The 12510-nt window shown below is 44.0% G+C and overlaps 2 protein-coding genes across 3 annotated transcripts in view; both read right to left on the minus strand.

Annotated features, from left to right (window-relative positions):
- Nucleotides 1–1167, minus strand: part of cep131 (centrosomal protein 131) — a 13785-nt gene extending 12618 nt beyond the window's left edge. For both annotated transcript variants that reach the window (XM_069723388.1, XM_069723387.1), the window contains exon 1: nucleotides 1021–1167. The gene's annotated coding sequence lies outside the window, so the exon portion shown is untranslated. The remainder of the gene's footprint in view (nucleotides 1–1020) is intronic.
- A 188-nt stretch (nucleotides 1168–1355) lies between these two features.
- rnf213b (ring finger protein 213b) overlaps nucleotides 1356–12510 on the minus strand; it is a 29960-nt gene continuing 18805 nt past the window's right edge. Inside the window, exons 40-65 of the mRNA XM_069723386.1 lie at nucleotides 12392–12492; nucleotides 11977–12153; nucleotides 11301–11446; nucleotides 11069–11168; nucleotides 10684–10795; nucleotides 10403–10595; nucleotides 10095–10282; nucleotides 9477–9599; nucleotides 8651–8752; nucleotides 7845–8087; nucleotides 7656–7737; nucleotides 7539–7573; nucleotides 7358–7461; nucleotides 7129–7273; nucleotides 6885–7041; nucleotides 6701–6795; nucleotides 6182–6430; nucleotides 5851–5983; nucleotides 5668–5748; nucleotides 5069–5252; nucleotides 4284–4485; nucleotides 4114–4191; nucleotides 3815–4012; nucleotides 2791–2880; nucleotides 2201–2379; nucleotides 1356–1723 (exon numbers count right to left, since the gene is read on the minus strand). Of these exons, the coding sequence (XP_069579487.1) occupies nucleotides 1585–1723; nucleotides 2201–2379; nucleotides 2791–2880; nucleotides 3815–4012; nucleotides 4114–4191; nucleotides 4284–4485; nucleotides 5069–5252; nucleotides 5668–5748; nucleotides 5851–5983; nucleotides 6182–6430; nucleotides 6701–6795; nucleotides 6885–7041; nucleotides 7129–7273; nucleotides 7358–7461; nucleotides 7539–7573; nucleotides 7656–7737; nucleotides 7845–8087; nucleotides 8651–8752; nucleotides 9477–9599; nucleotides 10095–10282; nucleotides 10403–10595; nucleotides 10684–10795; nucleotides 11069–11168; nucleotides 11301–11446; nucleotides 11977–12153; nucleotides 12392–12492 (3636 nt within the window). The 3' untranslated portion in view covers nucleotides 1356–1584. The remainder of the gene's footprint in view (nucleotides 1724–2200; nucleotides 2380–2790; nucleotides 2881–3814; nucleotides 4013–4113; nucleotides 4192–4283; nucleotides 4486–5068; nucleotides 5253–5667; nucleotides 5749–5850; nucleotides 5984–6181; nucleotides 6431–6700; nucleotides 6796–6884; nucleotides 7042–7128; nucleotides 7274–7357; nucleotides 7462–7538; nucleotides 7574–7655; nucleotides 7738–7844; nucleotides 8088–8650; nucleotides 8753–9476; nucleotides 9600–10094; nucleotides 10283–10402; nucleotides 10596–10683; nucleotides 10796–11068; nucleotides 11169–11300; nucleotides 11447–11976; nucleotides 12154–12391; nucleotides 12493–12510) is intronic.

Consider the following 12510-nt stretch of genomic DNA (forward strand, 5'->3'; position numbering starts at 1 on the left):
GTAAAAATCTTGGTAGGTTTTTACTCCAATAATAATACAAACTGAAGGATCAGCTGTTCCTTTATGTGCTGAGAAAAATGTACTTTTAAAAGTTAAATAAACCATTTGCATCCTCAAAACCTATCTTATTATTAATTATTACATAATACCAGTTTTATTGTTCCTGTCGCCCTACATGTTTTGTTGGAGTTTTTACCTTCCTCAGCCCTGTAATGTTTTAATCCTGGAAATAAGATGTAAAGCACTTTGTAACTTTGTTTTGAAAAGTGCTGTATGAATAAAAAAATACATCATTATTATTAAACATTGAAACATACTTTTACACAAGTAAAGTTTTGAATGCAACCTGAATATTTCTCCCAACACTGGTTGTTATAAAATATTACCTACAAATCGAGTTTGTTAACTTTGTAAAAAAAACCTGAATAAAAACCTTGTGAAGCCGAAAACCGTTCCTCGTAAAACACGTTGTAACTCCTGACGTTACTTCTGAGTGTTTGGCAGGTGTCTGTCTGTCCCATCACACACACACAAACACACAAACACACAAACAACACACAAACACACAAAACAACACACAAGACTGTTATGTGGGAAAATCTGGAGCACAATAAATCCGCCGTCGGCTAATGTTAGCCAACAGATGAATACTTCCTAGCTCGTGAGGAGTAAAGTAAACACGGTTATCGTAATACCGGTGAACGGAGACTCGGGACAGATTTGTCCAAACTGCTGTAAATTGGGAATGTTTTTGCGCCGTAACATCTGTACACTACGACGGTTCATGAATCCAGAGCCTCCGTCGAGCAGACGAACTTAGCTAACGGTTTAAAACCAGCTCAGTTTGAGCGGAATTAAAAAACAGGGATTTTTTAAATGAAGTCTTGAATGAGCATTTTCGGGCTAACAGTTTCGCGTCTTTAATCTTTTTCCCATCAACCCTCCGAGGAAAAAAAAAAAAAAAAAAAAAAAAAACCTTGGCTGCTGCTGAAACGAGAACGTTAGTGTACAAATACTCACTTCAAAAACCGGACGGCACCATAGCAGATAAAGTCCAGTTCGGCTGCTTTAATCCTCCGATTCCCAGTGAAAGGACTCCGATGGTTCTCCGACAAATACGGGAACCAAATAACGCGTAACATCATCTCTGTGGCAACAACACCAGACAGTCGCCGCCCCCTCGACCTCTCTGATTGGCGGGAAACAAATCTTCCTTTCTTTGTTCGCGCACCCGATAGGCTGGACGGAGCTGTCTGTCAGCGGTAACGGCGTCCAAAGGGGCGTGTCTCAAGGCACGGTTTGGTTGGCTTTGCAGAGGGAGGCGTGATGGCAAAAAAAATTGACATTTTTCCAAGTGTTGGAAAACAAAATTCCAGTTTATTCATGATTTAACTGTTCCCAGACACCTCATTAACAGATTGTAGACAGCATAAGGAATGATAATAGACAATTTAAGACATCTAAGAAAAAAAATAAAAAGTAAGGCTTTGTAAGATTTACATCATATGGGATTAATTCATTACCGGTGATAAATCTTAATCCAGATGTTCCAGAAATAATTAAAAACAGTTGTGCATAGATATTCTATCTCCTTTTAAACTCTGCAGCCGCCCTCCACACGTCGGCCCCTTGTCCCAGTGTGATCTCCTCCGGTAAATCCTCCAGCCCCGGCAGAGGTGGAAGGTTCTTCTGCTCCAAATGGATCTCTAAGGTGGACCTGATGCTGCAGACAGGGAGGGAAAACAACTGTTACTGCTGCATCCTTTGTTCCCCCCCCTCCCCCCAGCATTCCTATTCACCTCCCTGCCCCAGCTGCTGCCTTAATAGAGATGACCTGTGGCTGAGGGGGCTACAACTTAAGCTGCTTTCCCCCCCTGACAGATGGCCTTGGAGGGGTCACGCTTCGGCCCTGGAAGTCAAAAGGCTCCAGATCCCAGGGGAGAGACCCTCCATACTTTACTCTCAATCAATGGATTCCTTTAGACTAAAGGTGGTAATTTTTGAACTAACAATACGCACACTTCTTAGAAAAAAAAAATCCTTCCTAAAAACAGCCTTTGGTTAAAAAAAAAATGTCAACAATGCAAATGGTTTGGGACTGTTTTACAATTTGGTGTGTTGCCTCCTACAAAAACTGAACTCACAAATGGTGACTTAGTTTTCACCCCATAGGGGTTCAATGCAAATGTGTGGCGCTTACTCCCACTGCGGCTGGTAGCCCTGATCGGACACGGCGCCGCTCGTCTTCAGCAGCAGGATCTCATGCAGCTCCAGAGAGAAAGTGTCGACGTCGGTGGCGGCGAGGAACGCCTTCAGCTCCTTCCTCTCGTCCTCCGACAGCTTCTGCTGGAACTCTGAGGGCAGTTCACGAAACGGGTCCTGCAACACGAACGAATCACAGTTTGTATATAACGTTTGGTGTTTGTTGTTTTTTTTGTTGTTTTTTTTTCAAACATGAGCTTCAGAGCTTCAGTGAGAAAAGAATTCCAGAGGTTCCGTTTTTTTTTCATTGGGGTCAAACTGCGGGCGCCCGCCGTGTCGGACGGCACACTTCCAACGGATTACGGCCCAGAGAATGTAACTCTCCGTGGTGGCTGGGGTTTGGAGGTCGGTGGCAGCCAGCAGGGGTCACCTGACCCAGCACGGCCTCGGAAGTAAATCTATGAGGATGTCTTTCATGGATTTTTCTAAGTCTTTAAAGGGCGCAGTGTGAAAAAAAACAAAAGTGATGACTCTTTAAGTTATAACCGTGTTTTTCTGCCACATCGACATGTATTGATTGATACTTACTTGCTCCCTGTTCAGCATGAGCTCAGATTTCCAACAAGTCAGGAGCTGCCAGGTGAAAATGCTGTTCTGCAGTCTGCTCTCTCCGAGAGCCTGAAACCAAACACAAGTTTTAAAAGATCACAAGTGTTTGTTTTTGCAGGTACTGAATTACATCCCATTTCAAGTGTTTGTTGTATTTTTTCTGCCAGTCATTAAGTTTCCCTTCATCTTTATATGGCAGATTCCTGAAACCTGCATGTGTCAGTGTTGCATTATTTTTTGTGTGATAATGCAGATTAAATACAGGAGGAAGATTTTAATTTGCTCTCTTTCTTTGCCAAGATACGATTCAACAAACTCTCTTAGCTGCACAAACTTGTTGTAAATCTCAAATTTCAGTCTGATTAGTGCCTAAAATATGATTATTAGCATAATAAAGTCCCCCCAATATATCACAAAGAGCTTCTTTTTTTGTGCAAGTTTCATTCATAAAAACGTTACCAGAGTAAAAACAAGGATTTCAAATCGTGCAAAAGGAAAAAAGTGGTCATGATTTGTGCACAATTACGAAACAAATCTGTTTTTATGAGTTGTTTTTACACAAAGCTCATCGAGTTTAAACATCTGCACTGCAGTACTTAACAATAATAATCCAACTCACATACTCTGATGAATTACATAACTCTTCTGCTAGTAGAATCTTTGATTTGACAGAAACTACATTTCTATAATGGTACATTTCCAAGAAAAATAAAATGATGTAACTGATTTAAAGGGCTGAAACATCAGAAAAGCTGCCGATGTTTTGACTCTGTTGTTATCAGAGCACCAAAACAGGCATCATTAACATATTTATTTCAAAACATATTCAAAAAGAAAACCCATTAGTGTCACAAATAAATCGATAATTGGGTCTTTCATCGCCAGAGAACCGATATGACAGAGTGTTGTAAGAGAAGATTGCTTCCAGAATCAGATCATCATAATCCCAGTGTTTGCACGGCCGTGTTGTAATGGACCCGGCTGAGGTTCTGCAGGTCGGTACCTTGGCTACGGTGGTTGAAATCTGCCGGCCCATCTGCAGCGAGTCGGTCAGGAAGGACAGCAGCTGAATCTGAGGAGGCCCGCCCGTCTTCCCGAGGAAGCGGAGTCCGATCTCCACCACGCGCACGGCGTCGCAGACGTCGGTGTAGGACCGCAGCACGGTTCTGGTGGCGCCGCTCACAGAACCCTTCAGCGGCTCCTGCAACAAGAGTCGGTCAGCAGGAGGAGAGCGACGTGGAGGAAACGTGACCTCACAGAAGAACAGGAAGCTGCTGTGAACATCCTGCAGTCGGTTTTTACCTGACGGATCTTCTCTCGGACCTCGCTCAGAACCACGGAGAAGTCCTGCAGGTGTCTGTTCAGGTACCTCGCGGTGTCCTGGTGGCGATCACAGAGGACAACAGAGGCGGTCAAGCACAAGGTTTCAATGACGTCATGCGTGCAGCCGCGTGATTGGTGCAGATCTTTACCGCTTGGATCAGTGGTTTTCCGGCCAGGAAGCGACGGGCCAGCTGGGTCTGGATACCCGGCAGGTCGTAGCTGCGGTCCGTCTCTCCTCCTTTCTTCAGGGTGTAGTGGCAGTGAGCTAACACCAGGGGCAGCAGCTCTCTCTCCGGGTGGCACAGCGTCAGCTGGGTCTCTGAGATCCTCTCTAAAGGAACGCTGTACTCGCTGAGGAAAGAACGGGACCGTGTCCATGAGCATTAAGAGTTAAAGACGGTCAACACCGAGTTCCACTGGGACCGTCTGAGGTTCTGTTCTGGTTCCGACTTTCTTTTCTGCTTTGTAGTCTTCAGGTCAGTCTGGGTTTTGTGCTTCCTGTTTTATTTTGAAATGACTCACCGCTTGTGTCTGTCTTGTTTAATGTCCTGTCCTTTGTATGATTGTTTTCCTCACCCCTTGATTAGTTTCACCTGTCCCTCGTTGTCCTTCTCTCCCTGCTATATTTAGTCTGTGTGCTGTTTTTCCTTCTTAGTCAGTTTCTTTCAGTTACTTTTAATTTAATTGCAATGCCTCGCTGGCAAAAGATTAACGATGTCTAGATGAGTTAGAAACATAAAAAAAAACTCAGGAAATATTTTTATATTTGACAAGATGTTCAGTATGAAAAAGTTCTATGTTGATTTTATTTCGGCTAAAATCAAACAGCCATAAAATGAATAAAGAAGAAGACAGCTGTATTCTGATGCGGTCTTGTGGCCTCAAACTGCCCTAAAAACTACCCATCATCCATTGCGGTCGACGTTGAACTCACCTGTCCTCCTGGCTGCTCGCTTTCCTGGCTTCTCTCACCAGGCTGTTGTGAGTCTCCAACAGGAAGTCGACCACCGTTCGGAGACACGATCCCGGTCCGTGTCGGGACGGCGTCAGAAACTCCCCCGAGCTCTCGGCCGTCACCTCCTTATCACACAGGCTCACATCCACTCCCAGGTCTGATGCTAAATATACAAACACACACAGACACACAGACACACACAGATACACACAGAGGCAGGAAAGTGAAGACACACTATTGTTTATTTTCTTTCTCACTAAATATTAAGAGAACAAACACCGAAGACGTCAAACAGGCAGATTGAACATTAAAAAAGTAAAACATGTTGGTGTCACAGAAACTATTACAAAAAAAAAAAAAAAAGTACGAAAGAACTGTTGTTCTTTTACAGGATAAAAAACAGAATTGGTTCTTAAATTATTCCAAAAGAAAAGAAAATGTTTCACTGAAGACTTCAGACTGTTTATATCAAACACTGTGGTTAAAAATTTAAACTTAATTAGAATAATTAGAAGCAGCTGTGATCTGTGGACTGATTACAGCTGCACATCGTTTCTGGTGAAAGTAAACATACTTACAGTTGTTCACCTCGGTTCGGAGGCTGTTCCACACACTGATGAATCTCTTCACTCTGTCAACCAGCATCTTCTTCTGGTAGCCTGATGGGGACGAAGAGGACACTCAGTGTGTGTGTGTGTGTGTGTGTGTGTGTGTGTGTGTGTGTGTGTGTGTGTGTGTGTTCGACAGGTCTTTCTCTCTACCTGCTGGTATCAGCTGTAACTTCTGTTCCACCGTCTGAGGCGATGAGTGCGACGTCAGAGGAAACACTCTGAGCAGGTCGGACTGCAGCGCTGCGAGCTCGGGGAGGTGACGCAGCTGACGCACGCAGTGTATCTGCAACACACACACACACACACACACACACACACACACACACACACACACACACACACACACACACACACACACACACACACACACACACACACACACACACACACAGGATAATGAATCAGGATGATGTGCTTTTAAAAACCCTGTACAAATGTTTTGTAATAACAAGCATGAACATGAGATGATGTGTCAGGTCACCTTGTCCATGAAGCAGCTGAGCAGCGCCACAGAGCTGCGTCCCCGCGTCTCCTTCACCAGCTGGGAGAAGCGCTCCACCGTCATGGTCTCGGGCAGCGTCCAGAAGGAAGAGCACTGCGTCGGGCAGTTGGAGGGGAGGGACAACATGCTCCCGGGATCCCCGGAGAGGAGCTTCATCAGGGGGCTCCCGGCCAGTCCGTCGTCGCCGCCGATTCTGTCCTGAGCCTCCGACATCTTCTTCTTTAAATCCTGAAGACGGGCGGAAGAGAGTCTGAGTGGCAGACTTATGAAAACGTCAACAGTCAATTAGCTTTTAAAAAAAAACTGTGTTTAGTCCCTCCAGAGATTCACAAAGTTTTTCGTGATTGTTGTGAACAAAAATGTTTGATTTTGCAATTTTCTTCTCAAAACTAATTAAAAAAAATTTTGACTTTCAAAACCTCACGCAAATATTGCAAAGACAGCTTGAATTTTAAGTTTTATGGGTGTTTTCCTGGAGTCACTGATCGCATTCCTCACCTGAAGCACCGGGTCGATGGCAGAACCACAGACGAGCTTCTCCCACTGCTGCCGTCTTTGTTTGGAGGACAGATCGGGTCTGGCGCCGCGGGAACCTTCATCGACGTCCAGCAGAGTTAATATCACGTCTTTTTTCTTCTTTTTTTTTTACAAGAGAGCATGTTTACAGTCGTTATAAAGTCACCTTCAGTGAATCTGGTCAGGATCAGGTGAACCGTGACGGCCGTGTCGTCCTGGTTCTGATCCAGAGTCTTTTCCAGAACCTTCATGTCCTTTTCCAGGTGGTTCCACAGGAAGCCGGAGACGTCGCGCGGCCTGGGTTGGATCATGTCACCGACACTCTTAAAAAAAGAACACAGCAGGATCATTACATCACGCAGCCTCGTGAAGACGGGGATATGTTATATGGGATGTGGGTGAGGTCTCACTCCGTCGTGTTTTGCGGAGCCCTGAAGGAGGGCGAGGTGCGTGAGCAGCCGCAGGATGCCGGACTGAGCGCAGGTCATCTGTCTCTCGGGGACTTCGGACCTCCGACCAGCCTCCCCCAGAACGTGTCCCGTCCGAGTCTGATCGCTACGAAACACGGAAGCACGCGGGTTAAAATCAAAACACCAAGAAAAAAAAATACCAACAGAAAACAGCCGGACACGGTGGTACCTCTGGTCTGACTGCGGGGTGAAGCCCTTGACTGGGATGTGTTTGACTCCACCGATCGGGAGACCACAGTCGGGACATTTTGACTGAACCACCGGTTTTCCACACTACGGGACAAGATTTGATGTATTAACGAATGTCTCTTTTCATTCTCAGTGTCTGATGTTAAGAAACAAGCTCATACCTCTCCCACGTAGCACACGTGTCCTTTGGCACAGGCTGAAAAATAAGAAAAAACACATTTAAAGAAGTGCTGATAATAATAATAAAACAAACAAGCTTTGTGATGTGAAACGCTTACTGTACATCTGGAGTTTCTCACTGCCCAGCCAACGTCGGGCTTCACTCCTGTGATCGTCGGGCATCGTCGGCAGGAAGGAGTTCTCGGGGGACAGAATAAGTCGAGTTAACGATTACATCATCGGTCCACAACCGCAAAACACAGCTGGAGAAAACAACTGTGAAGGACCCGAGATGAGAAGCAGCTTACTATGACGTTCTTGGGCTGGAAGGCGACCTGACGGAGAGGAAGCAGGAGGGAGTTCCCGCTGAGCAGCACCGAGTCCAGGTGGACCAGCAGCTCCAGGAGGGTTTGTCTCCGAGGCGACGGACCCGTGGCGACCTGGAGATGCGAGCCCGGTCCGCCGATCCGATTGGACAGAAGCGACGCGCAGAACTCCCTGAACTCCTTCGATTTGATGTTTTTGAGCAGCACCTCCATCCTCGCCAGCTCCTGTCGGTTCACACAGAGACACACGAGTGTTAAGTGTTTCATTTCTTTTTTCTTGCTCCAAAGTTGTTCATTCAAATAGAATTTTATTATTTATGTTTATGGATGAAGCTTTTTTTAGTTGTTTTTTTTATTTGGAAAGAATACAAACTGGTAACAGGACTCACATTCAGTAAAATATTCATGTCAGCAATTACTTCAATATTTTTTTAAATATGGAATAAAATAAAATAAAAAGGTTTCGTGACTTAAATCTGTTAAACAGTTTGGATAAGAGTGTTTAAGCTTCCAACTTTTCTTTCTGTACAGGTATCTACTGTGGAGTGACATTTAAAAACAAATGTTTTTAGACATTTGGTTTTCCAAGCATCAAGCAGGACATTTTTTTACACCTACGATCATATGTCAGTGTGAGGTAGATCATACATGTTGCTATACATTCATTAAAATATATAAACAACTGTTATATGTAAACATCATCAACATAAACTCATAAAAAAACTTGTCAGTTGACAAGCGAGATGTTTTTTAACGTGACGTGGACATGAGACACGGTGGTCAGTCACCTGTTTGGAGGGACGTATGCTGCGGTCAACTGATTTGTAGCAGCAGGTGACATGTCTGAATACGGCCAGAGCCACCAGGCTGAGCTGAGACTCGCTCAGCTTCTACAGAGGAAAAAAACACCAAAATAAACAACGATTAATTAAGTAAAAGACAGACAAGCTGAGGAAAGAGAAACAACCATGTTTTCCTGTTATTGTCCTGTTTTAGATGAGATCATAATTTATTCTATAATTTGGTAAAACTATATTTTCAACCCAGTATTTAGCATTTAAAAAGCAGTTATACTGTTTTTATAAGCTGATATATTAAATTTTAATTTCATATTTATTTATTTTTGTTGTCCCACATGACATATATATAAAATCGTTGATTACAAAAACAAATTCTCCCAAAACATATTTGACTTACTTTCATGAGAAAGTACTTTTACTGAACAACCTCCTCCTGGAGTTATGATAAAAGGGATAATAAAGATTAAAGTGTATTTTGTTTTACTCCTATAACTGACAAAGACCACCAGATGAAACCACATGTAAATATAAAACACCACATTTCAGGTTCTGTTTTCAAAGATTATATTTCACATCATTTTCACATCAAAACTGCTATAATTTTATTTAAGTTTTGATTCAGTCCAAAATCTTATTTGACCTTCAAACGACTGAAAAACTAAATCTTTAATCAAACTAATCTTCTTCCTCACACCAGGAAATGAGAGCGTCGCTGACCTCTGGTGGTCATTAGGAGACACGACAGCATCTATTCCCTTTGCAAACAACCTGAACCTGAACCCACCATCCTCGTCAGCTCTGGAGTCTCTCTCACCTGCAGCTCTGCCACAAAGAGGTCGGACCTGTCCTCCTGCAGAACCTGGGCCACGCCGTCTCTCAGGGCTCGGTAGGCCGGCCCGCAGCACAGGAACTGGTCCACGTTCAAGGGAATCCTCTTCTACGGGAGGAAACAGACAAGCAGTGATGCAAGATAAATAAGTACATTTACTTAAGTACAGTTTAGACAGTACTTGTACTTCATTTAAGTATTTCCATTCGATCTACTTTATGTTACACCAGAGGAAAATATTGAACTATTTACTCCACTAACAGCTTCAGATTAATATTTCACACCTAAAAACTTTGATCAGTTGCTGCATTTATATACATTGATTCGATGCTTCAATAGTGTCATGTATTGAAATTAGCTCCAACATGACAACATTAACATGCTGCTTATACTAATCTATATATAATAAATAAAACACTCTAAACAGGGCTATTTTGTGAAATGAGTATTTTTACTTTTGATTCTTGAAGTACATTTTGCTGACAGCACTGATGTACTTTTACTTTAGTAAGATTTCAAATGCAGGGCTTGTACTTGTAATTGAGTATTTTTTTTTAATATCTTTTACTGAACTTTAAAGTTCATGATTTTAGATGTTTGTACCTGAAGTCGGAGCAGCTCTGCGGGGAACATCCACCTCTGGGCCGGGCTGTTCATCAGCGACAGGATGAAGTCCATCCCGGAGTGTCTGTTCAGCGCTCGCAGCAGGTAAACCCTGAGCCAGTCATTCCCGCCGTACTCACACACCGCCCTCACCTGCAGCAGGTACGGATCAGACTCCGCCTCTCCACCTGCGGCGGCAAAAACAAACATGGACTTTAAATTAAAGAGGAATTCATAGCACTGACGCATTAAAAATCAGAGTTTTAGGCGTTGCACAGATACTGAATGCACCTCGGCACTGAACGCACCTTGATCTGGAGCCAGCAGCCGGGCAGCGTTGCTCAGGCTCATCCTCAGCCTGGCTAAGTTGATCAGGAACTCCGCCGGGTCCTCCTGTCTGTCTGGAGTCTGTTTCCTGGCAATCCGGCTCAGGAACCGGATCTCCGCCTGCTGTTCTCCGCTCTGCTCCGCCTCTCTCGCTCTGGAGCACAGCAGGGAGTCCTGAGGGGGGAAAAATATACATTTAAGTTTGAAAGAGAAGAGCAGTTTTGGACTACACCGGTGGAGAAGGAGAGTCGCACGTCTTCACCTGGAAGCAGTTGACGAACAGGAGGTAGAGTTCGGTGTGGTCGTCTCTGTGCAGGATTTTCTCCTGCAGGTTCTTCAGGTAGGTCTGAATGTGCGCCTTCGCCTGCTCAAAACTGACACATTTGCTGCAGTTAACCAACATGCAGTCTTGTTTTCTGCTCTCCATCTCGTCCTCTTCACTTCTCTCTGTTTAAACCTATCAGTCGTGCTCGTTCCGCTGTTTCTTGGATCCTACTTTATTTACAGTAAGCAGAAATTAGAAGTTCTCCTACTATATAGGCCGAACCCCAAATCTCTACTGAGACCTAAACACTAAATCCAAATGGACTAAACTGATGTAACTCAGAAAAGACATAAACATCTAAAAGTAATAACTCCCATCTCACCTGGACTGCAGCAGCAGCTTCGGCAGCACCGACCGCACCACCGGACTGTTATCTACACACTCCAGGAAGGGAGTGAGCTCCCTGGTCCTGTACACATCTCCTGCATCACACAGAGGGAAAACAACCAGGGGTGAAGCCTCATCATCATCATCATCATCATCATCATCATCATCATCATCATCATCATGACGTCGTCAGTCGTGTAGTTTATCATCTTAATTCTCACACTGACCGTTAGCAGAGACGAGCAAAGAGAAGAGCAGCTCCACCACCTCGTCTCCGGGCCTCCGTCCCTCCGACAGACAGAACCTGGACACCACCTCCAGGAAGAAGGAGTTACAGCAGCGTCTGATGGCCGCCTGCTGCTGCAGCGCTTCCCTGAGGAGGGGAGGGGAGGAGAGGAGGAGGAGGAAGAGGAGGAGGAAGGTCAGAAGGCTTTACACGCTGTCTAATCAAACATTGATCATTTATTAGAATAATGTTTTTCTCAGGAAGCGAGCGGCAAAGAAAGAGGTCAGAAATTATAAAAATGAATGTCAGTCAAATAAAATTAATTCTGTACATTTGTACGTACAATAATATTCTTAATTGTAGAGATGATGAAGTTTCTATAAACTATGGGTGTTGTGACCTCCTTACCTCTATAAATCTTTTGCATTTGTAACATGAATATTTCAGTTATTGTGTCGGTTTCGGTCACAACAAACAGACAATTACTGGTTATTTCTTACTTCCTCAAACTGCAGGAAATATAAAGAAAATAGAGAAAGACGACATGTTTGTGCCTCCTCAATTAGACATTTAAAAAAACAAAAACAATTTACACAGAAACATTCAAATTTTAAGGTATTTTCAGGAAATGACTGATATATTTTAAATACTCTACATTTTTTTTTTTCAGCACTCACTTGACGCTGTGAGAAATAGTCGGCCTGAAGTCGGCCGGCGGCTCGACTCTGCATTTAGGACACGAGCGGCGGTGCTGAAAGCAGTCGTGGAGACACGGCAGGCAGAAGATGTGCTGACACGGCAGAACCGATGGCTCTTTGAGCTCCGACAGGCAAACAGCGCAAGAGAGGCCGAACCTGTTACGGAAATTAGGTATTTACTTTATTAATCCCCGAGGGGAAATTTTTTATAAAATGTAGATGTAAAAAAAACATCAGGGGAGATTAAATATATCCCTGTAAAGTAAAATGAGTATTCGATATCTTAGTTTGTACGATGGGAATGCTACATCATTATCGTTTAGTTTGCTGAAGATGCATCAAATGAGTCCAGATGTTCCCGTTCGATGACAGATACAGATGTTTATAGTCTGACCTCAGATCTCTGCCGATGCACTCGTCGTGGAAAGAGTTGAGGATACGGATCAGACGCTGCAGACTGTCCACACTTCTCACATCAGGTGACTCCTGCATCAGCTGTTAGAAACCAAAGAA

The sequence above is a fragment of the Brachyistius frenatus genome, unplaced genomic scaffold (assembly GCF_029030835.1).
Source record: "Brachyistius frenatus isolate BFR_SWC_R1_liver_20210118 unplaced genomic scaffold, ASM2903083v1 Contig_325, whole genome shotgun sequence".
Classification (NCBI taxonomy): domain Eukaryota; kingdom Metazoa; phylum Chordata; class Actinopteri; family Embiotocidae; genus Brachyistius; species Brachyistius frenatus.